The 24080-nt window shown below is 36.9% G+C and overlaps 1 protein-coding gene across 13 annotated transcripts in view; it reads right to left on the reverse strand.

Annotated features, from left to right (window-relative positions):
* The window catches only part of PDLIM5 (PDZ and LIM domain 5), a 219392-nt gene that overhangs the window by 66772 nt on the left and 128540 nt on the right, over window positions 1-24080 (reverse strand). For 7 of the 13 annotated variants that reach the window (XM_042935866.1, XM_042935873.1, XM_042935861.1 and 4 more), the window contains 3 exons: window positions 21033-21050; window positions 20604-20776; window positions 20210-20246 (listed from right to left, as the gene is read on the reverse strand). In XM_042935866.1, coding sequence (XP_042791800.1) covers window positions 20210-20246; window positions 20604-20776; window positions 21033-21050 — 228 coding nt within the window. Of the gene's footprint in view, window positions 1-18373; window positions 19649-20209; window positions 20247-20603; window positions 20777-21032; window positions 21051-21863; window positions 22302-23443; window positions 23547-24080 lie in introns of those variants that run through there. The other 6 variants (XM_042935867.1, XM_042935862.1, XM_042935869.1 and 3 more) reach the window with 5 other exon arrangements.

The following is a 24080-nucleotide window of genomic DNA, read 5'->3' on the forward strand; positions in this document are numbered from 1 at the left end:
ACCCATCCAACTCTCTCACTCTCCATTAATACCTCCTTGGCCTAAGCTCCTATCATCTCTTGCCTGAACTAAGGGAATTCACATAACTAGTCTGCTATGTTCATTATTTCTCCCTCACAATCAATTTTACATAGTATTCAGAGTGATCTCTTTATGATTAAAATCCTATATTGGGCTTTCTGATTAACTGGGATAAGAATCTAAATCCCTTAACACAACTTACAAGGCAAAAAATGATCTGGTTTCTGACTACCTCACTCAATCTCTCATCTCTCTCTCCTTTATTAACAATGCCCCGGGGCGCCTGGGTGGCTCAGTTGGTTGGGCTTCCGACTTTGGCTCAGGTCACGATCTCACTGGTTGTGAGTTCGAGCCCCATGTTGGGCTCTGTGCTGACAACTCAGAGACTGGAGCCTGCTTCAGATTCTGTGTGTCTCTCTGTCCCTCCCCCACTTGTGCTGTGTGTGTGTGTGTGTGTGTGTGTGTCTCAAAAATAAACATTAAAACAAAACAAAACAAACAAAATGCCCTAGTCACAGTGGATCTCTTTCAGTTCCTTAAACACACCATGCTGAATCCTGTCTCAGGGCCTTTGCACTTGCTATTCCCTCTGCCTACAGAGCCTATCTTCTCCATATTTGCATGGCTAACGCCTTCAGGTCATTCATGTTTCAACTCAAACACCTTCTTTTTCCCTAACTAGTGTCTAATGACTTCACTCCTCTCTTTCCCTCATTATACTTGTCATATTGTCCTATATTATTTCTTTACAGAATAACATCATAACATAAAATTTTATTGTTTATTTGCTTTTTTTTTGCATGTCTGCTCCATTAGACTGTAAGTCCATGACAGAACCTTGCCTCTGTTATAAACCAAGCATCTATAATAGGGAGTGGCACACAATAAGTACTTCACAAACACTTGCTGGGTTTATTATATGTGTATGTAATAAACATTAGCTGGGATCACTAAAGCCTGAGACTAAGTGAGAATGTTTGGAAAAGAAGAAGACACAGCTGTAGATTTAGGTTAAGGAAACAGTCCATATTATCAGGTGAAATCAATCACTCATCTGCCTCTGACCCACACACCTTAATTGTCCCAGGATTTTTCAATTGACTTTCTTGGGATTACCTACGTAATTGTCAGACATTAATCCCAAGGATTAAATATGACAGGTGAGATGGTGAGATTTTACAAGTGTAGAATCAAACTATTGTTTGCTTTATAATTTTAGGAACCATATGACACGACTAACTTTTATAGGGTTTATTTTCTTCTAAAATCCCTAATATTTTTATATTTGCTTTTGATAACCTTATCCATCCCCTAACACAAATTCTCTCCCAGAAGAGCAAAATTATTTCGTCTAAACTGCACATAACCATATTAAGTTTCTTGTTCTTTTTTTCTACTACATTTGGTCCATTTTCTGGTTAAGGTATAAGTGAGCCATACCTCTCGACCTCATGATACCCACAAACTTAGGCAGCAAGCTGTAGAAGTCCTCATTCAAGTCCTCGTGCTTTAAAACAATATCCTTTGATTCAATTCCTTCAACTATTATGAATCTAAAAATTTGATAATCATTAACCTCATTAAATTCAGTGGTACCTTAAAAAGCCTTTCTTTCATGACTTGTTAAAATTAACATTTCCCACAATTTATTGAAAATGTGTTAAGTTGGCTGTGATTTGTTTCTTGAGGACTTAATTCTGGGTCTTGGCAATTCTGTCCTTTACTGAGTGCTCACTAGCAAGGCTTTACAAATGTCTCCTAGGACAGGAGGAGTTAAGATGGCGGAGAGGTATGGGGAATGGGATTTCCCTAGTCCCTCAAACCTGGCTGTACTGAGGTCAGCTTGGAACCCCAGGAAATCTATCTGTGGAGGGAGATGGCTTGGTGGCACAGAGGTGCATGTATGTGAATTGGGGAGATAAAACGGCACAGGCACAGAGGGGAGGGATCCTCTTCTGTGGAGAGACAAAAGGGAGAGAAAGAGAAGCTGTGGGTCATGGTATTGAGTAGGCCAAGGGAAGAACTTCTCCAGACCATGGAATGGGGAATGAGAAATACAGAGAGTTGCAGTCTCTACTTTGCAAACAGCCTTAGGAGCCAAAGATGGGGAGTTTTCAAAAGCGCCTGACTGCCATGTGCATGTGCCTGTGGGGGAGGGGAGCCAGCACCTGGAAGCCAGCCCCTGGGGTGCTGTAGTGATCTCAGGGGAACACTGGGAGAGAACAGTCCCCTCCCTCAAGTACTGTGGGAAGAGGGTTTATTGCCCACACCAAGGGCAGAAGACCCTGCAGGCACCAGCGATATCAGCAGGGTGGAATGGTGCTACTCCAGAACTGGGTCCCGGTGGTGTGCGATTCTTTAAGACATTGTTGTTTGAATCCCAGCCTAGTGCCTAGAAGATGCGGGGGAGACTGTGAAGCAGGGCAAGCCAGCCACCTGTGCTGCTCTGTGAGGGCTGCCGGAAGAGTGTGGTTTGAGACACCTGGTCTGGGGAGGAGAGACGGGGGTGTTGCCATTTCTCCCCCCATCACCAACATGGTGGCACTTCAGGGAACAGGACAGCAGCCCCCAGTGGAGGCAGGACCTGATTGCACCAAACCCCACCCCTCCGTGCCGGTAACTGCTTATCTACTGGAGCGGGATTGACACTGAGTGACCCAAAGGCCTCTCCTCCAGACCAGCACAGTCCCAGGCACCAACAGACAACTGTCCTGCAGTTTTGTATGTTAGTCTGCTGTTCTTTTGTTTTCCTTTCTTTCCTTCTCTTTTCTCCTCTTTTTCTTTCTACCCTCTTCATTTTTTCCTTTGGAATCAGGCTCATAGTTTCTGATTTGAGTTTTGGTCAATTCTATGTGCGTATTTATGTTCTTTCTATCTCTGCTTTGTTTCTTTGTTTAATCAGGCGTTTTCACTCTATTATTTTTACACCTTTTCTATATCTCTTTCTTCTTTATTTTCCTTTCTCTCTCTCTGGATTAAGACACATAGTTCCTTTGATCCTCTGCTTCGTCTTTTTGTTTTTGTTTTTGTCCCTTTCATTTCTCTCTTTGTATGGGATCAGGTCCCCTGCCTTTTCCTTTTTTCCTGGGTTACTTCAACAAACAAATCAAAGCACACCTGGTGTGGAAGGCATAAACAATCCACCACTACGAGTAAGGAGAAGCTCTGTACAAGAATGACCAGTGGGACAGAGCAGTCATATACACAACAACAGACTGCACACAACACACTTCAAAAACGCTTCCTGAAGTGCCAGGCCCTCTTTAATAGTGTTCTTAGGTGCAGGACACATAACAAGCTATTAAAACATGTAAAAGACAGAAACCCAGCCAAAATGATGAAATGGAAGAATTCTCCTCAAAAGAAATTCCAGGAAAAAAATGACAGCCAGAGAATTGCTCAAAAGAGACACAAACAATATATCTGAACAAGACTTTGGAATAATAGTCATAAAACTAATAGCTGGGCTTGAAAAAAGCACAGAAGACAACAGAGGATCTGTTGCTCCAGAGATCAAAGACCTAAGAAATAGTCACAACGAATTAAGAAATGCTATAAATGAGATGCAAAATAAACTAGATGCAGTGACAGCAAGGATGAAAGAACCAGAGAAGCAAAATAGGTGAAACAGAAGATAAGATTATGGGAAATGATGAAGCTGAAAAAAAGAGCGAAAGGAAATTACTAGATCACAAGGAGAGCATTACAGACCTAAGTGATACAATAAAACAAAACAATATCCGTATCACAGGAGTTCTAGAAGAAGAAGAGAGAGAAAGGGGCAGAAGGTTTATTTGAAAAAATTATAGCTGAGAACTTCCCTAATCTGGGGAAGGAGCCAGGTATCCAAGTCCAAGAGGCACAGAGAATTCCCTTCAAAATCAACAAAAACAGGTCAACACCACAACATATCATAGTGAAACTGGCACACTACAAAGAGAGAATTCTGAAAGCAGTTGGGACAAACAGCCCTTAACCTACAAGGGTAGACGTATAAAGGTAGTAGCAGACCCTTCCACTGAAACTTGGCAGGCCAGAAGGGAATGGCAGGAAATATTCAATGTGCTGAACAGGAAAAATATGCAGCAAGGCTGTCGTTCAGAATATAAGGAGAGATAAAAACTTTCTCAGGCCAACAAAAACTAACACGGTTCATGACCACTAAACCAGCCCTGCAAGATATCCTAAGGGGGTCTCTGTGTGTGGAATGCTGCAAAGACTACAAAGGACCAGAGACTAACACAAGAACAAAACCTACAGACAACACAATGACACTATATCCGTATCTTCGAATAATCACTCTGAATGTAAATGGACTAAATGCTCCACTCAACAGACATAGGGTATCAGAATGGATAAAAAAACAGGATCCATCTATATGCTGCCTACAAGAGACTCATTTTATACCTGAGGACACCTGCAGATTGAAAGTGAGGGGATGGGGAACCATCTATCATGCTACTGGATGGCAAAAGAAAGCCAGAGTAGCCATACTTGTATCAGACAGATTAGATTTTAAAACAAAGACTGTAACAAAAGATGAAGAAAGGCATTATATCATGATTGAGAGATCTATGCATCAAGAAGAGCTAACAATTGGGGCACCTGGCTAGCTCATTTGGTTAAGCATCTGACTTCGGCTCAGGTCATGATCCCACAGTCTGTGAGTTTGAGTCCCATGTCAGGCTCTGCACTGACAGCTCAGAGCCTGGAGCCTGTTTTGGATTCTGTGTCTCCCTCTCTCTGCCTCTCCCCCACTCATACTCTGTCGCTCTTGCTCTCAGAAATAAATAAAACATTTAAAGAAAGGAAGAGCTAACAATTGTAAATGTTTACACCCACAACATGTAACACCCAAATATATAAATCATTAATAACAAACATAAACGAATGTACAGATAATTGTACCATGATTGTAGGGGACTTTAATATTCTACTTAGAGCAATGGACAGATCCTCTAGGTAGAAAATCAGTAAGGGAACAATGGCTCTGAAAGACCTCTTGGACCAGATGGACTTAACAGATATATTCAGAACTTTTCATCCCAAAGCAGCAGAATACACATTCTTCTCGAGTATACATGGAACATTCTCCAAAATAGATCACATACTGGGTCACAAATCAGCCTTCAACAAGTACAAAAGATCGAGATCAGACCATGCATATTTTCAGATCACAATGCTACGGAACTTGAAATCAACCACAAGAAAAAATTTGGAAAGCTCCCAAATACATGGAGGTAAAAGAACATCCCACTAAAGAATGAATGGGTCAACGAGAAAATTAAAGAAGAAATTAAAAAATATATAGAAGCAAATGAAAATGAATACACGACAGTCCAAACCGTTTGGGATGCAGCAAAGGAAGTCCTAAGAGGAAAACACATTGCAATTCAGGTCTATCTCAAGAAGCAAGAAACGTCCCAAATACACATCCTAATCTTGCACCTAACGGAGCTATAAAGGCAGCAGCAAAGAAAGCCCAAATCCAGCAGAAAAAGAGAAATAATACAGACTAGAGCAGAAATAAATAATATAGAATCCAAAAAAAAAAAAAGAAAAAAAAAAGAACACATTAATGAATCTAAGAGCTGGTTTTTTTAAAGAATAAACAATATTCATAAACCCCTAGCCAGACTGCTCAAAAAGAAAAGAGAGAGAACCCAAATAGGTATCAAGAATGAAAGAGGAGAGATCACAACAAACACTACAGAAATACAATTATTTGAGAATACTATGAAAAATTACATGTCAACAAACTGGACAATCTGGAAGAAATGGACAAATTCCTAGACACACTACCAAAACTCTAACAGGAAGAAAGAGAAAATTTGAACAGACATATACAGTGAAGAAATTGAATTGGTTATCAAATATCTCCTAGCAAATGAGAGTCCTGGGCCAGATGCCTTCCCAGGGGAATTCTACCAGACATTTAATAGTTAATACCTATTCTTCTCCTGTTCCAAAAAACAGAAACAGAAGGAAAGCTTCCAGACTCATTCTATAAAGCCAGCATTACCTTGATTCCCAAACCAGACAAAGACCCCACTAAAAAGGAGAATTACAGGCCATTAATCCTGGTGAACATGGATGTAAAATTCTCAAGAAGATACTAGCAAATTGAATTCAACAGTATATTAAAAGAATTATTCACCATGATCAAGTGGAATTCATTGCTGAGCTATAGGGCTGACTCATTATTTGCAAATCAATCAAGGTGATACATCACACTAATAGAAGAAAGGATAAGAACCATATGATCCTGTCAATAGATGCAGAAAAAGCATTTGATAAAATACAGCATCCTTTCTTAATAAAAACTCTAAAGAAAGTCGGGATAGAAGGAACATATCTTAACGTCATAAAAGCCATATATGAAAGACCACAACTAATAATCACCCTCAATGGGGAAAAACTGAGAGCTTTCTCCCTCAGATCAGGAACACTACAGGGATCTCCACTCTCACCACTGCTGTTTAACATAGTATTGGAAGTCCTAGCCTCAGCAATTAGACAACAAAACAAAATAAAAGGCATCCAAATTAGCAAAGAAGAAGTCAAACTTTCACTCTTCACAGAGGACATGATACTGTACATGGAAAACCTGAAAGACTCCACCAAAAAACTGCCCGAGTGGATACATGAATTTAGCAAAGTCGCAGGATAAAAAAATCAATGCACAGAAACTGGTTGCATTTCTATACACCAAATAATGAAGTAGCAGAAAGAGGTATCAAGGAATCAATCCCATTTACAATTGCACCAAGAACCATAAAATACCTAGGAATAAACCTAACCAAAGAGATAAAAGATCTGAACGCTGAAAACTATAGAAAGCTTATGAAAGAAATTGAAGAAGACACAAAGAAATGGAAAAACATTCCATGCTCATGGATCAGAGAAACAAATAATATTAAAATGTTGATACTACCCAAAGCAATCTACACATTCAATGCAATCCTAATCAAAATAGCACCAGCATTCTTCCCAGAGCTAGAAGAAAAGACCCTGAATGGCCAAAGTATGTTGAAAAAGAAAATCAAAGCTGGAGGCATCACAATCCCGGACTTTAGCCTATATTACAAAGCTACAATCATCAAGGCAGTATGGTACTGGTACAAAACCAGACACATAGACCAATGGAATAGAACAGAGAACCCAGAAATGGACCCAAAAATATATGGCGAACTAATCTCTGACAAAGCAGAAAAGAACATCCATTGGGAAAAAAGTCTCTTTTGCAAATGGTCCTGGGAGAACTGGACAGCAACATGCAGAAGAATGAAATTGGACCACTTTTCTCACAGCATACACAAAAATAAATTCAAAATGGATGAAAGACTAACTGTGAGACAGGAAACCATCAAAATCCTACAGGAGAAAAAGCAGCAACCTCTCTGGCCTCGACTGCAGCAGCTTGTAACTCAACACAAATCTGAAGGCAAGGGAAACAAAAGTAAAAATGTACTGGGGAACATCTGGGTGGCTCAGTTGGTTGAGTGTCTGACTTCAGCTCAGGTCATGATCTCACAGTTCATGGGTTCAAGCCCTGTGTTGGGCTCTGTGCTGACAGCTCAGAGCCTGGAGCCTGCTTAAGATTCTCTGTCTCCCTCTCTCTCTGCCCCTCCCCCACTCACACTCTGTCTCTCTGTCTCTCTCAAAAATAAATTAACATTAAAAAAGAAAAAAAGAACTATTGGGACCTCACCGAAATAAAAAAACTTCTGCACAGCAAAGGAAACAATTAATAAAACTAAAAGGGAACCGACAGAATGGGAGAAGATATTTGCAAACGACATATTGGAAAAAGGGTTAGTATTAAAAATCTATAAAGAACAAACTCAACACACAAAAAACAAATAATCCAGTGAAGAAATGGGCAGAGGACGTGAATAGACACTTTTCCAAAGACGACACCCAGCTGCCAGACAGACACATGAAAAGATGCTCAACATCTTCATCATCAGGGAAATACAAATCAAAACCACATTGAGATACCACCTCACAGTGGTCATAGTGCCTAAAATTAACAACTCAGGAAACAACAGATGTTGGTAAGGATGTGAAGAAAGAGGAACCCTCTTGCACTGTTGGTGAAAATGCAAACTGGTGCAGCCACTCTGGAAAAACAGTATGGAGTTTCCTCAAAAAATTAAAAATAGAATTTACCCTATGACCAGGCAATTGCACTACTAGGAATTTATCCAAAGGACACCGGAGTTCTACTGATCCAAAGTGGCACATGCACCTCAATGTTTATAGCAGCGCTATCAACAATAGCCAAATTATGCAAAGGTCCAAACATCTATCCGCTGATGAATGGATAAAGATGAGGTGGTATATATACACAATGGAAAGCTACTCAGCAATGAAAAAGAATGAAATCTTGCCATTTGCAACAACGCGGATGGAACTGGGGGGTATTATGCTAAGTGAAGTAAGTCAGTCAGGGAAAGACAGATACCCTATGATTTCACGCATATGTGGGATTTGGAAACTTAACAAATGACCACAGGGGAAGGGAAGGAAAAATAAGGTACAGAGAGGGAGACAAACCATAAGAGACTCTTAAAAACAAGAACAGAGGGTTGATGGGGGTGGGGAATAGGGATGATGGGCATTGAGAAGGGTACTTGTTGGGATAAGCACTGGGTATTGTACGTAAGTGAGAAATCTTGAGAATCTAAAAAAAAAAAGCCTCCCAGATTTTTTTCCACGTGACCTCAAGTTCAAACTAGTTTATAGTTCCGAAGTTTTTATCTTTTTTGAAAATCAGTACTACATTTACCTGTTCAAGTCTTCTATTTTCTTTCCTACTCTCCAGGACTTATTTTTATGCATATAGCATTACTCAGCAAATCTCATCTGTAAGTTGTCTCAATACTTGAGTGATAAATCATTGAGAAAAACAAGACTACCAAGAGCTCACCTAGAATCCCTTTCCTTTTTTTTTAATGTTATTTATTTTGAGAGACAGAGAGAGCAGGGGAGGGGGAGGGAGAAGAGAGAGAGAATTCCAAGCAGGCTCCGTGCTGTCAGTGCAGAGCCCAACATGGGGCTCGAACTCACGAACCGTAAGATCATGACCTGAGCAGAAATCAAGAGTTGGATGCTCAACCAACTGAACTACCCATATGCCTCTAGAATCCCTTACTACCTGAAACTTTAATTCCCTCCGGAATGTAAATAAACCTAAACTTTTTTTCAGTATTTATCTCTGATTTTTGTTTGCTTGTTTGTATCTTTTGACAATGGGCATTTGTTAATTTACAGAAACCCTAGAAAACATCACTTTTTTATCTCTTGAATTAATGTCTGGCTGTTTTAAATTTATATTTAAATAATTTATTTCTACTTCTATTTCTACTGTATTTATATTTAAGTGGTATTTGTGTGTGTGAATGTACATTTTCTTAACATGCATGAGGTACTGTTTCACTATCTCTGCTAATAGATTTACCGATTTTCATAAGAAACCTTAGATTCCATTGTGGTAAACAAAGGATAACTTTGTGGCAAGTTTGTTTAAAAGCGTTACTTCTCATGGCACCTGGGTAGTTCAGTCAGTTAAGTGTCTGGCTCTTGAGGCTCAAGTCTTGGTTTCATGGTTCATGAAATTGAGCCCCTCGTCAGGTTCTGTGCCAGCTGACACCACAGAGCATGCTTGGGATTCCCTCTCTCTCTCTCTCTCGGTCTCTCTGCCTCTCCCCCACTTATTCTCTCTCTCTCTCTCTCTCTCTCTGTCTCAAAGTAAATAAAAACATTTAATACAAAAATAAATAAAAGCTTTACTTCTCATTAATATCTTTCAGAAACTCATTCTCAATAGTTTTTAAAAACTTTTTTAATGTTCATTTATTTTTGAGAGAGACAGAGAGACAGAACGTGAGTGGGGGAAGGGCAGTGAGAGAGGGAGATACAGAATATGAAACAGGCTCCAGGTTCTGAGCTGTCAGCACAGAGCCCAATGAGGAGCTCGAACTCGTGAACCACAAGTTCATGACCTGAGCCGAAGTCAGACGCTTAACTGACTGAACCACCCAAGCACCCCTGTCAACAGTTTTTTCTTATGAATTACTAGGATATTGGGAAAAAGAATAAAGTACATGAAAAGACAAAATAAATATGTACCTCTAACTCAAAAAATTGCACAGATTTCATCTTAGTTTTAACACGCTCTATTCAAAGAAATAAATACAGACTCTTCATGAGTAATTAATTAGGTGTGACTGGAAGATGAATACCTATCACAAAGTTGGCCAAGCAGCAGCATTCAACATACACCTGTTCGTAGTCATCAAATAGAGAAAAATGAAAGGAGAGACATAGTTGAGACTGCTTTTAAGATTTAATTTGAAATCAGAGCTCTTTAATTTGACTAAGAAATGGAAAATTAAGATGTCTAAATATCCATACCTATATTTTATACATTATGTTATACATTATTTCAATTTTCTTTTATAAAATCATACTATCATAAAAAATACAACTTCACGTAAGGATAGAAAAATGTGGTCTTCTGGATCTTTCAACATGACTAAAATATGTAAAATTGAATAGCGACCAAGGATAGACAATTAAGCCTTCCATCATGGATGAAGACAGCCTATTATCAAAGTATCAAATTAATTTAAGTTGTGTCATTTTTTGAAATTAAAAAGTAAACTGCAGGAGGAGCCTTCAATAGTACTGACTTTTAGTCGAGAAGTTACGTTCCTTTTACTTTCGAGTTTAATTCAATAAAATAATTTTGTTGTATAATCTCCCTCTCTAAAAGTGAAGCAGAAAGATTTATCCAAATAGCATTGTTAGAGAAGTACTGGTGGGCTGATAAAACTTCTAAGGAACTTAATGCATTCAATTCTACCCAGAATGTAAATAAACCACAACTTTTTCAGTATTTACCTCTGGATTTGGATGATTTTTGTTTGCTCATTTATATCCTTCAACAACGAACATATGGACTATGAAAGAATTTTTGTGTATTACAAATACTCATTTTTGTTTCTTTAAAAACTTTATAAGTGGTAGTCTTCCCAAATTATTTTTGGAAAACATACACAAGTATTTCCATAATTAAACAGAGAAATGAACAATTTGTGTGTGAAAATACATAGAGTAGACAGAAACTATTGTTTCTTGCTTCAGTGATCTTAAAGTACCAGTCTCACAAGGAACTGAAGTGTAGTAATTACTTATATTCAATAGGTGGCGACCTTTACATTATACAGCAGTCACCAAACCAGCATTTGCATAGGACAGTATAATCCACCAGTAGAAAATGAAGAGAGAAATTACAAATGTTCCATATTTTGCAATAGACAAAAATTAGTGTTTGGTTATATACTCATTTTTTTAAACCTATGGACTATTTTCTAGGTTGATGAACATACTTTTGCAGTAATGTATATGATGGTCTCAGCTAAAAGATTTTATCTGGCTGTTATTATTTTTATTTTCTAAAATTAGACTCTGTTGTGGAAGCCTTTGCGTTGTGTATTTTTGAGCAAATCCACCTGTTAATTCTTACACTTCATAAAAATATGCGGGAATATGAGAACTAGGGAATGATTCCTGATTTCTTTGCATAGGTTATGAAGAATAATAGTATTAGATAATTTACTGAAATGACATGTGTCTTAAAAAGGATATGTAACAGAGGGGCCTGGGTGGTTCAGTCAGTTAAGCATCTGACCCTTGGTTTCTTTCGGCTCAGGTCATGATGTCAGGGTTCGTGGGTTGGAGCCCCGCATGAGTCTCTATAATGACAGTGAGGAACCTGCCTGGGATTCTCTCTCTCTCCCTCTCACTCTACCCCTCCTCTGCTCACACTCTCTCTCTCTCTCAAAAATGAATAAACCTTGGGGGAGGGGGGAGAGGATATGTTACAGGAGTCCAGTATATTTGTGAAAGAGCAACTGAAGGAAGACAAGGCTCAGGTCAGCAAACTGTGTTTCTTCACTAATCTAGTTTATGTGGGTTACAGAAACATCTGTGCACAAACTAAAATTTTTTAAAAACCTGCTGTAAAAAGAGTATGTTTGGAAATAATTATGAATTTTTTTGCTATATTTTCAACGAATGTACAAAGATAGGTTTCTATCCAAGAAGTAACTTAATATCTGTTCTGATGACCTTTAGCTAGAAAGCATATGGATATGACTTAGTGCTATGGGACAGCTTATACATAACAGGATTCTCCCCCTAGTACTGTTTCAGCTTTGTGAAATGTAACCAGTGACTGGAGTTTGGACTATTTTCCTTCCAAAGGGAGAGGCAGTTACTCCTCCCTCCTCTGAGTCTCTGAAAATTAGAAATCTATATCACACATTATTCTTAACCATAATATATGAAAAATCAGAACCTACCATCACTTAAGCAAGGGAGATAAAAGAATGGTAAAAGTATGTGTGATCATGATAATTTTATACATCTTTCTGCTAACTAAAATGCTGTTTTTTATTTCTTTTTATAGACCTATATAAGCATGAACATCTTAAAACTACTTATTAGATAAATATTTTACTATATAGTAGAAACCAAAAAAATGGGGAGATCAAGAAAATCACCCTTTAACTTAAGATAAACTGTATGGTGCCTGACACAATGATGTATTTTAGGTATATATGTTTTTTTAAAGTTATCTTCCAATGAAATTTTCTATGGCCTCCCATAATTCTCTACTATGGTAAGCCACATATTATTAAGAGTTTTCCATTTATTAATATGTTGCTAATAACAGAGCTGTTGCTTCTTTTCAGTTGATGTTGTAGACTAGACTCTCAACTTCAAACTTCTTCATTTCCTTAGGAATGATAAAATTCTGTCTATTGGTTTTTCCAGTCAGAGGACTAAGCATTTCATATATGCATTTCTAAAATGAGTCATGTATTGTCTTATCACAGGAGTCACTGAACTATTCATGCTGAAACAGATCAAAAACACAAAGGAAGAGGGATTAAGACACAAATGTTCATTTAAATTTAAAAAGTACCTTCCACAACATTTATCAAACAGATAACACCAGGGGGAAAGCATCAACTCTCGCCAATCAGACTGCCCAAGGTAGAATTCTTTCAAGCAATTTAGTTTTGATTCCACTTTACCTACAATACAGATATTAATGTCTTGATTTTTTATAAAAATCTGATTTGTATTCAGTTAAAAGTTATGTACACCACACTCTTAACGATTTCCCTAAAATTCAAGAATTAGGAAATTGGAGAATATGCATTTATGTTAGGAACCATTCGTTAGTGCTAACTTGTGCCAAATATGGTGGGGACACTGTAACTCTTGTGTTCAAAGAGCTCATATTCCAGTTAGGTATACAGGGCATGGAGACAAACAGCTGTTACCCAAAACAGAAAAAGAGACACTACAACAGAGATAACAACAATCCTTCAAACCACATCCAAGTCAGTGACCCTACTTAAGAATAACCTTTTTTTTAAGATGCTAATCTGTCAAATCAGTATTAGTATAGAAATGCAGCTGGTATGTATTATGGACTGAATTGTTCCCCCCCTCCCAAATTTGTATGTTGAAGCCCTAACCCTCCATTGTGACAGTAGTTTGATACAGGGCCTTTAAGAAGGTACTTAAGGTTAAAGGAGTTCTTAACACTGGGGTCCTAATCCGAGAAGACTAGTATCGTTATTGAAAGAGGAGACACCAGAGCTCTCTCTCTGTGTGTCCACAGAAAAAAGGCCATGTGAGGACACCGTGAGAAGGTGGTCACCTGCAAGCCAGACAGAAGAGCCTCACCAGAAATCTACCCTGGTGGCACCTTCGTCTTGGACTTCTAATTTCTAAAATTGTTAGAAAATAAATTTCTGTCATTTAAGTTACCTACTCTGTGCTATCTTGTTGTGGCAGCCTGAGCTAATCCAGTATATTTCTAACTTAAGAATTAATTTGCCAGACATGAATCTTACAATCCTAACACCTACTTTCAAATTGCATTTGTATATTTTCTGTATTTGTATACTTATATATTTATATTTATATATACATTTTTGTTAAATATCTATTTATATATTGAATGTATAGATCTTACTTACACAGTCACAGTTACATCTAGAAAGATATACCATGCCTACCGGAATGACTTTTCCTTCCAATTTTTATTATTATACTAAGACTCTTGTCTTCAAAGAGCTCGTAGTCTAGCTGAAGATTTCTGACACACAGACAAATACCCGTAATACAAATTAGGAACGGAGTGGTAGAAATTAAAGAGTATATTACTTCAGAAAGAAGATTACTGTCACTATGGAGAGTGGAGGTGGTACACTGTGGGTGAGTTTGTGTGGCTGGAATTATAGGAAGGAATAAGAAAATCTTGGGAGAGCGAGGAATTGCCCTCAGCCCGGTCATTCTCACTGGCACACCACAGGCATTTGGGGAAGGACCACACTTCATTCGGTGAAATTATTCAGAGCATTACACAGTTTAGCATCCTCAGTCCCCCACTAGCATCCTCCTGATCTTGGAAGATCTGTACTATCCCCCTACACGTTCCCAAAGGCAACTCAGCAGGAATATCTCCCTCAGGAGAAAACAGAAGGTAAACTTTTAAGGGTGTGAAGAAAAGAGCAGAGGTATTCAAATAAAATGTATTAAGTAATTGATTATTAAATGGCTAATATATTTTATTCTAAAATGTTACACATGGAAAATTATAACATACAAAATTGTTATTTTATTAAGTGTTGCTTGCCAGTTACAAGAGTTTATTACATTTACTCAGAGTTCATCCTAACTTTCTACTTTGAAGCTTTTCATTGATTCATATACCCTTGACTATATTTGACGTCTAAATAGCCTCACCTATTCATTATTTCCAGAATGCTTCTGATCACCAAATAAACATCCTTCACTCAAGGCAAAGAAATTTACCCTGGTTTTTTTTGTTGTTGTTATTTATTTTGAGAGAGAGCATGCACAAGCTGGGGGAGGGGCAGAGAGAGAGAGAGTCCCAAGCAGGCTCCGTGTTGTCAGTGCAGAGAGCCCGATGTGAGCCTCTATTCCATGAACCCTGAGATCATGACTTGAGCTGAAATCGAGTCAGACACTTAACCGACTGAGCCACCCAGTCGCCCCAATGTATCTCTTTTTGATTTCCATACACCTTGCAGGCTGCCCTAACCTGATCTTTCACTTTAATGATTTCCCTAAATGCTGTTTGTGATCTGGGTTGAAAATTCAAGGGATTAGAAGCAACAAAGACAGAAAGAATGAAGGGAAGATGAGAATAAGAAGTGAGAAGAACCCATGCAAGTCAGGTCCAAATTGGGATTTGCAATCTAGAATGACCCTTCCAGGTTGTCCCTACCTGGGCTGAAACGACCAGGCTTTTCACTCCCCCCATTCCTTCCAGGCAGCTCACTGCATGTATGCAGCTCATGAAGCTGTGGCTTTGGACGAAGGGGCATCTGCAGCTGAGGTGACATGTGAAGGGGCTGATGAATGAAGGCTGTCTGCCCCCCGCCCCACACACACACGGACACACACAGACACACACACACACACACACACAGACACACACACACACACACACACACACACACACACACACACACACCCCAGCAGCAGCAGCAGCAGCAGCAGCGGTTATCAAGTCCTCTACTGAAGCAGTATCTGGAAGGGCTTCATAGAGTCCACCACTGACTCGAACTTCCTATTTTAAAGTGGAAACTCAGGGGTAGAAACTAGTGAGTTACAAATCGGGAGTCTCAAATTCAGAATTTATCATTCCTTGCTTCCTACTATCCTGGAGTACTGACGTCTATTTTGGAAAGAATGAGCAAGGAATTACTTGGTTTAAGTAATTTTCTTGAGTGGGTAAACAAAAAGGAATGAGTTCAAACAATTCTTGGTAAATTTTATAGACAGAACTAAACTGTCAAATCCATCACTAAACTATGAATAAAGTATTACATGTCTAATTTCTTTTTTTTTTTTTTAAAGGTTATTTTTGAGAGAGAGAGAGAGCGTGTGCACAAGCAAGCAGGGGAGGGGCAGAGAGACAGACAGAGAGAGAATCCCAATCTGTGCTAACAGCACAGAGCCTGATGCGGAGCTCAATCTCACAAACTCCAAGATCATGACTTGAGCTGAAACCAAGAGTTGGACACTTAACTGACTGAGCCACCCAGGTGCCACGATATAGGTCTAATTTCTGTATGTTGGAAGTTTTGTTTTTTAGTGCCTTTATGTGTGTTTTATAGCTGTTCCCTACAAATATGTTACCAACATATACTATAATAATGCCTCCTTTTCGTAAGTCTTCAGTGGGTCTAATGGGAAAAGCATTAAATTGATACCTATGCTGAGAGCAGCACAAATAAGTGAATGTACTTTATTTAGCTTTGATAAACCTTTGACATACCACCTTGGTTCTTTATTTTTAAATCTGTCTTGAAAGTAGTTAGACAGAAGACAACCTCCCATTCCATATGCTGTGGACAGTATGGAGAATGTAAGTTATACGCATATGTATGACATTTTTATATCATGCTTCCGGTCACATACCACATTTTGGCTACACTGTCCTTTCCGTTCTGTGTAATTGCCACACTCCTGCTCGCCTCAGGGTTTCCACACTCGTTTCGTCTGCCTTGAACGGTGACCCCAAGTCATCACGTGGCTGACTCTTTTTCCTCTCTCAGGTGATGGCATTAACGTCATCTCCTCAGAGATCCACACAACCTAAGTAATCCCTCCCTAAGCCAAATTTCCTTTATACGAATTTATCTTAGTAACACAATTATCTCAGATCACTTTATTTATATATTTATCTGTTACTCATTATTTAATCTCTAGTTCATCAGTGCCTGCCATTTAAGTATTCAGTAATTATTTGTGTGAAAGAATAACTCAGGCAATAAATGAATATTTGTGATTTATATGATTTTAAATACACATCGGAAGTGCAACAATTATGAACTTTTTCATTTGGGGAAATCAATTCACCCAAATTTCTGAATAAATCTGAATAAAAGATGGGATGGCTACTCTCTATCTTAATATCACAATTTTTATTAAATAAGCTCCCTACAATATTTTTACCTCAGTCTTCCAAAAGGGCATAATGATGTACAAAATGAGTATATTTCCGTTTCCACAAACAATATATTTTTCAGGGGAACAAAAATATTCACTCTGTGGGTAACATTCCATCTTGTAACTGGTAAAACCTTGTAAAAACGTTGAAAATTCTTAACTTTCAAATTTTACATTAAAAACAAGCCTATGATAAAGAAACTCTGTATCAGAGAGACAAACAAAAACAAGCTATAAATTAGGTCACCAGACTTACAATAATATTTTTGCAAGGAGCTTTTACAATATTTGGCTAGCTTTTAAGCTAGGAATATAAGATGTCCCAGAAGATTAACTGAACACAGGAATTCAACCTCTGATGGAGTCAAATGGAATGTCTTTTGTGATCCTGACTGAACACTCACACTCATACTCAAATACAGATCCTTCACTTATCTAAGTGTATGCTTTCAATGAGACATTACTTTTTTTTTAATTAGTAAGGTATTAAATTCTTATTTCCAATTGTACTTATTTCAAGGTATAAAGTTCTATACATGCTCTCCTGCCTTTATTAGGAAGAAATTCTTTTATTTACTTAAAACTCTCATCTAGTTGCACTCTCTCTCAACTCTGGTGTTGGAAATTTGGCTCCTGGTGGGAAATACCTTGTTTATTCCACCATTTATTTTCATGAGAATTTGATTCCACCTACTTTCAAATATCATCTTTTGAGATGAATGAGAAGTATTAGGTATAAGAAGCCTGGTCTAAGAAGGTCTATTTCCGTACAGAGGCCAGAGACATAGTAATAATGGATTGATGTTAGGGCCATAAAATCACAAGCAGTATCTGAAGAAGAACTGCTACAGTAAAAGAAAGACACCTTAGCATATTATGAAGTACAGTGGAAATGAGCACAGGTTTATAAATCTTAGAATTATTTTTAAGTACACTTGGTGTGCTAAATTTTAAATAGTAATCACTAACCGAAATTAATGTTAGTTTCTCCAAATTATCAGGCAGTTGACCTAGTCTATGATGATATCAAAGCAAAACAAAAAAACAAAAAAACAAAAACCTGGAAAAATAAAAATGCCCTGAATGGGGGTGCCTGCCTGGCTCCATGGGTATACAGCATGCAACTCTTGATCTCAGGGTTGTGAGTTCAAGTCCCACATTGGGTATAGAGCTTACTTATAACTAATCTTGTTACTCACGTAAGACATTATGTTAAATAACATGACAATTCAGATACAAAAAAAAAAAAAAAAAAATACAGGGCTTTATCATATTCCACACTCATTTTAGCAGCCTCGCAAAATTAAAAATGTTTTCTGAATGAAATGTCAAGAGAATTATTTATTTTATGTAAGTGGTAGTGTAACAAGTCTTAGATGACACGATTACTAGCTTCATGGAAACAGAAAACAATTACAAAGCTAAGTTAAAGGCAACTTTATTACAGTACTTTTCCAAACTACAAAATGCATTTATTATTGAATGTATGACTAATATATAATACATTATATTACAAAACAGAAAGCATTTCTGGTCAGATGTTAGCTTGCATGTATTGCCCAAAACATAGTTTCCTAGGAACAGCAGGAACACACAATTGTTTATTTATCACTCAGTAAAATACTTCTCTGATGTCACATAAAGAATCATTCATAACTTATTTTATGTTCATTTAAAAACAAAGCAAAATTATCTTTTCTATTTCTTACTAGTTAATGCCTGGAAATTGTTTATACCCTAAAAACATCCACCAGTTTAGAAATATTTCCTTTGGTAACAAGGAGGATTTTTGAAACTAACCAAACCAAAAGAACACTCTATTTCCCCATTGCAAGTAGGGGCAGAATTCTCTGCTTTCCTGTAATAGGAGCCAAATTTGGGCCTCCTCCTCTTCAGAGCTATCCTGAGTACCTGCTTTAAAAAAAATACCCAAATCTACAACAAACTATTCTAATACAGTCTTCTCTGTTTTCTCTTATCTTCTGACATTTGCTTAGGAGTAATTTACAACCCACGTTGAACATTATGTAATAATGAATTTAAAAGTAATCTTAGGAAATGTAGTAACATAAAGGAAGTATTTTCCAAATTAGACAAGGACATTATTTGCTCATCTGTCTCTGCTTCACACAACCAACCAAATTCAACTTACAGAAAGAATTCCTTTTCCAAGGTCACTACCCTAGTAACAATGGACACCGATGGAAATCCACCGAACAGATCCAGTCCCTTAATTTGCTCTCTTGGTTTAACATTTGTGAGCTACTGATTAGCACAAAACAAATTCATCTTCCTCTTTTTCACAACAGCAAGAAATGGTTAGAAAAGTATAGAAAAGGTTTCTATTTTTTTTTTTTTTGTAAGGCAAATTTAATACAGATTTTGCTATGAGGTTGGAAAAAAAGAAAAACTGAATGAAAAGGTATGTGCTGGCTGCTTGGGGCAGGGGGCAAGACTCATAAATCACTGTACGTTAAGAGCACGTGCTGAAACTTCATGGTGCCAGTCACGTAATTTTGTGTATTTGGGACTAAAGACGTGAAGGGGTATCTTTTCCCTGTGGAAATAAAAGAAGAAAAGAGAAGAAGAGAAAAGTGATAGAAGAGTCATAAGAAAGAGAAAGAAAAAGTTTCTACACTTAGATCATCATGCAGAAAACATGCTTTATAAAAGCTTAATTTCATATAGCTGTTTTATTTAATAGCAAAGATTTTAAGAGTAGAACATTTTAATAAATGCAGACATTAATCTATAGAGCCCTCCTGGAAACATCCACTTTTATGCCCAAAATGAAATTACGACAAGACAACACATAAAACTCATTCACAGAGATCTGTAGTGTTAGCAAAGCATCCCCAAATATACTCCTCTGCCCACTTATTTCTATACTAAAGGAAATTAACCTTACACATGAAATCCAGAAATATCTACTAATTTAAAAATCCGTAAGTTTTCTAAGTCCCACATTTAAGTCCCATAAAAGACACCGAAGTTAAATGCTTAGCTTCTAGCTGCAAACACAAAACGCCATACCATTACACTTGAAACTATGAAAAAACAAATTGAGACCATTCAGGAAAGGAAAGCATTCAATTTACCAAAAAAACGGACAACTTACTTTGCCTTCTTTGTATTTTCAGTTTCCGATTCTTTCACTGAAATATAATAAGCAACATCCAATATTAATTTACTTTTTTAACTTGAAAAATCATTTAAGCAATTACCTGTACCCATCAATACCAAATGGTCAAGTTGCACAGAGCCACTAAAAAACATTCGAATCATGCTGTCACCAGCTATACTATAGTCATTGCTGCTACTACTGCCAACACTTTGCAGCGTGACCTTCCTGGGCTGGCTTCTTATTTACATCACCCATATTATGCATGGCATAGTTTAAGTGTAAACTGCCTCAGGAAAATTACTGTTTCCCAATAATTGCCCATCTGTCCGAATGCTATTCTCTATGGCAGAGAACATTCACCTATCAGAATCCCTAGGTATTCACTTACGATGTTCAGTCCCAGTGATTTGGGCGAGGATTCGGAAAGAGCGAGACTGAGTTGTTCCAGTCCTCGGACGCCAGTCTTCAGTGTCCTCCATCAGTCTCTTCTTGCTGGCATCACTGTGAGTCGGTATGTGATAAAACTCCGTATTGCGCTCCACGATGTGTTTTCTTGGTGGACTAAGGTTAAGAGGGAAAGAAAGAATTAAACACTTTTAAATTATGTTAAGGATAAAATATCCTCTGCCAAATAATTTGTAATTAATACATTCAATATCAATGTTCTTTTTTATATCTTATGCTTTTCCAAGTGCATTCAGCCTCAATTTTCTTAAAAAAGCATCCTTCTAAACTAGAGTAGACCCGCTTTATCTTTAACTAGTTAAAAAAAAAAAAGGTATTCACATGTTAACATAATATTCAAGAAAAGGGTTACCGTTTAGGTGGAGTTTTCCTTTTAATTGACAGAAGAAGGCAGCAGAAGAGAGATTCCATGCATAAAGAAAAGGGAAAGAATAAGAAAATAAGGAAAATAATGAGAACTGAATAGTCCACAGTAGTTAAAAAATTTTTTGAAATTACTTGTATTGTTCTTATATCTATCTTATGCCTAACAAAACACAGATATGGACTGTATTCATTCACAACCACCGTTAAATATCAATAGGTTGCAAAAATGTATTGGTTTGTACAAAATTAAATGAAAAATCTTCACTAGGCCCGGGAACTAAGAATGGTTTAGTACAGGCTAAGACAGCAATTCCAAAATTTCCAATTTTGAAAAGGGTCAGAACTGTTACTTTCTACAGTTTTCTCATTCCTGTGTATAGATAACCCTCATCCTGAATAAAGTTGTGTGCGGGGTCAGCACAGAGAATAAGAAGTGTAGTATATCAGAAACCAATGAAATATTTATCAAAACACCAAGATGTAAATCTTGGCTCTGTGACTTTTTTAGATATGTGATTTTGGACAAGTGAATCTCACTGAGCTTATTTTTTTTTCCTTTATCAGATAAGAATATCACATACAAAGTAGCACTGTTCTGAGCATTAAATGAAATAATAAATGTGAAAGGGATTTTGTACACTACAGGGCTCAAGAAGTTTGAGTTTGTTAAGAACATTCATTTTTCTATGAACAAAGCATAAATATTAAGGAATTTATAATATATATTAACATCCTAACCTAAGATCTACTGAAGGTAATGAACACTACGTTCTCTTCCTCTACCCACCCCCCACCCCCAAATATGACAAATGCAAACCTTTGGAGTCTATGAGTGTCATTTCAGGAGAGAAAAAGGAGCCCAAGTCTCGACTAGCAGACTAAGATTTGAGAAGAGAAAGGGCTCAGAGTGTCAGATGTGGGTGGCAACATCTGCTGGGTGTAACTCGCTGCTCGAAAATCACAGTACTGTCAGAGTGCCACTTGACTGTTGTCATTTGAATAGTCACACTATCAAAACTGTCTCAGTACACTGAAAGAATTTCTGCCCAGTGAAGAACATGATAAGATTAATATGAACAATGGCTTTAGAAACAGATAATAGTTTCAAGCACTACATTCTTCACTTAGTGTGTGTTTTGTGCAAGTCATTTAACTTCTTTAAATCTCAATTTTACTCATCTGAGAAAGGGGGATTGTATCCTTAAAGAGTTGTTTTGAGGAATGAATAAGTAGACAGTGTATGTCAAGTGTTTTCCAAAGTACCTAATGCATAGGAACAATCACATAATGTGTTTTCTTTCAGGATTAGTAAAAACATCATTTGCGATGCATATTCTAAGATTATGGGTCATCAGCTTACATAAAAAAAACAGAATCAATAATATTTACACATAAAATCAGTAACATTTATAGTTTATGGTAGAATTCTAAGATTCTGTAAGTGAAATATCTAATATTTTACTAATTACTAATTTACGTTTACTTTGTTTTAAACAAGACCTAATCCTTTTTAAAACAGAATTTTAAAAAATTAGAATAGGCAAAGAGCACTTCATAAACACACTGTATTTGGAAGATATAATTTCCTAAACAGACAACACTTTATCTCATGCAATTACGTGAAAAATTTTATGTTTAGCTATGAAACTTACAGTTTAAACTTCTCTATAATTAGTTAGTGAATGTAGTTTACTCTTAAGTGGTGCCAGTTTCCAGTATAAAACTCTTTTATTTTCTACAAAAGATTTGGTCTATAAAAATACAAAACAATAGTGTCAAGCTAAGAATAAGTACACTAAGAATAATAAAATGACACCACTTAAGAACACTTCTTAGCCATGACATACTTGCAGGAAGCATGGTACACCTTAGACTCTGATATTCACCACGGCTTAAGGCCTTGTGTTAAGTGATACGAAAGTTTCTAAACTCTACACTCTGATGACTATGATTAAAGGAGAGAATAATCTCGATTTTATTTTCAAAAATATATTTGAGATAGAACATAAATTTAACTATCAAGAGCAAATAATTTATTTCAAAATGTAGATATTCACAATTAGCAAGTTTACATTCAAATTAAAAAAAAAAAAAATTAACAAGGAAAGCCCAAACGAGGTCACTAACTCCAGCATACACTGTCTACAATACTTATTTCCCTGAAGGTTCGGCTTACTAAGTTTTTTCCACTGAAGAAGTGGAAAACACACCCACTGATTTATATGAAGTTCTCTAGCAGGAGAAACATGTTTCCTATGCTCCTTATAACATATGTGAAAATTCTTGCAAAAAGACACTAATAAAGTTTGCTGGTAGTATTAAACTAAAAGCAGGATGGAAAGTTACAGAGAGACAATGATGAAAATTACAAAAAGGAACCACTGATTAGGTACTTACACGGTGCCAGGGTTACTGAAGGAGGAGTAATACATACAAAAAAGATGTGACAGAGTAGATAAGACATTGATGTTCCCAGGATAAAGGAAAATAGACACAGATGAAGCAAAGAAAAAAAGAAAAGAAAGAGAAAAGAAAAAAGATGAGAAGAAAACAAAAAGGAAATAATGAAATTTAAAACAATTAATTTACATGAAGATATTACACAAACATCATGCTTCAAAATAAACATGTAAACACAGACAAAAATGAACACATGTTAGTCAAAATTCTGTTACACTGTTAACAGAGAAAGATCCACTGTTTAAAAATATCTCTAGGTTTATATAAATTCTTTTTAGCAGGAATCCAAATTCCTATTACGTTCCTAACAAAAGGCAGAGAATAAAATAATTATTAGATGTCATATGTAGAAACAAAACATTTTAGAATCACTTAAAATCAGAGCAGAATAAGAGAAAGTCTTTCACTCACATAATATATGAAGTATATATTAATAGCAAATATAACCTTCTAACAAAAATTATCCCGAATGATTAAAATAAAAACTTAAAAAGCCAAAAAAAAGAAAAAGAAAGAAAGAAAAGGAAAAGAATCACTATATTTTATACCTGAAACTAACATAACACTATATGTT

Source organism: Panthera leo, chromosome B1, assembly GCF_018350215.1.
Source record: "Panthera leo isolate Ple1 chromosome B1, P.leo_Ple1_pat1.1, whole genome shotgun sequence".
Classification (NCBI taxonomy): domain Eukaryota; kingdom Metazoa; phylum Chordata; class Mammalia; order Carnivora; family Felidae; genus Panthera; species Panthera leo.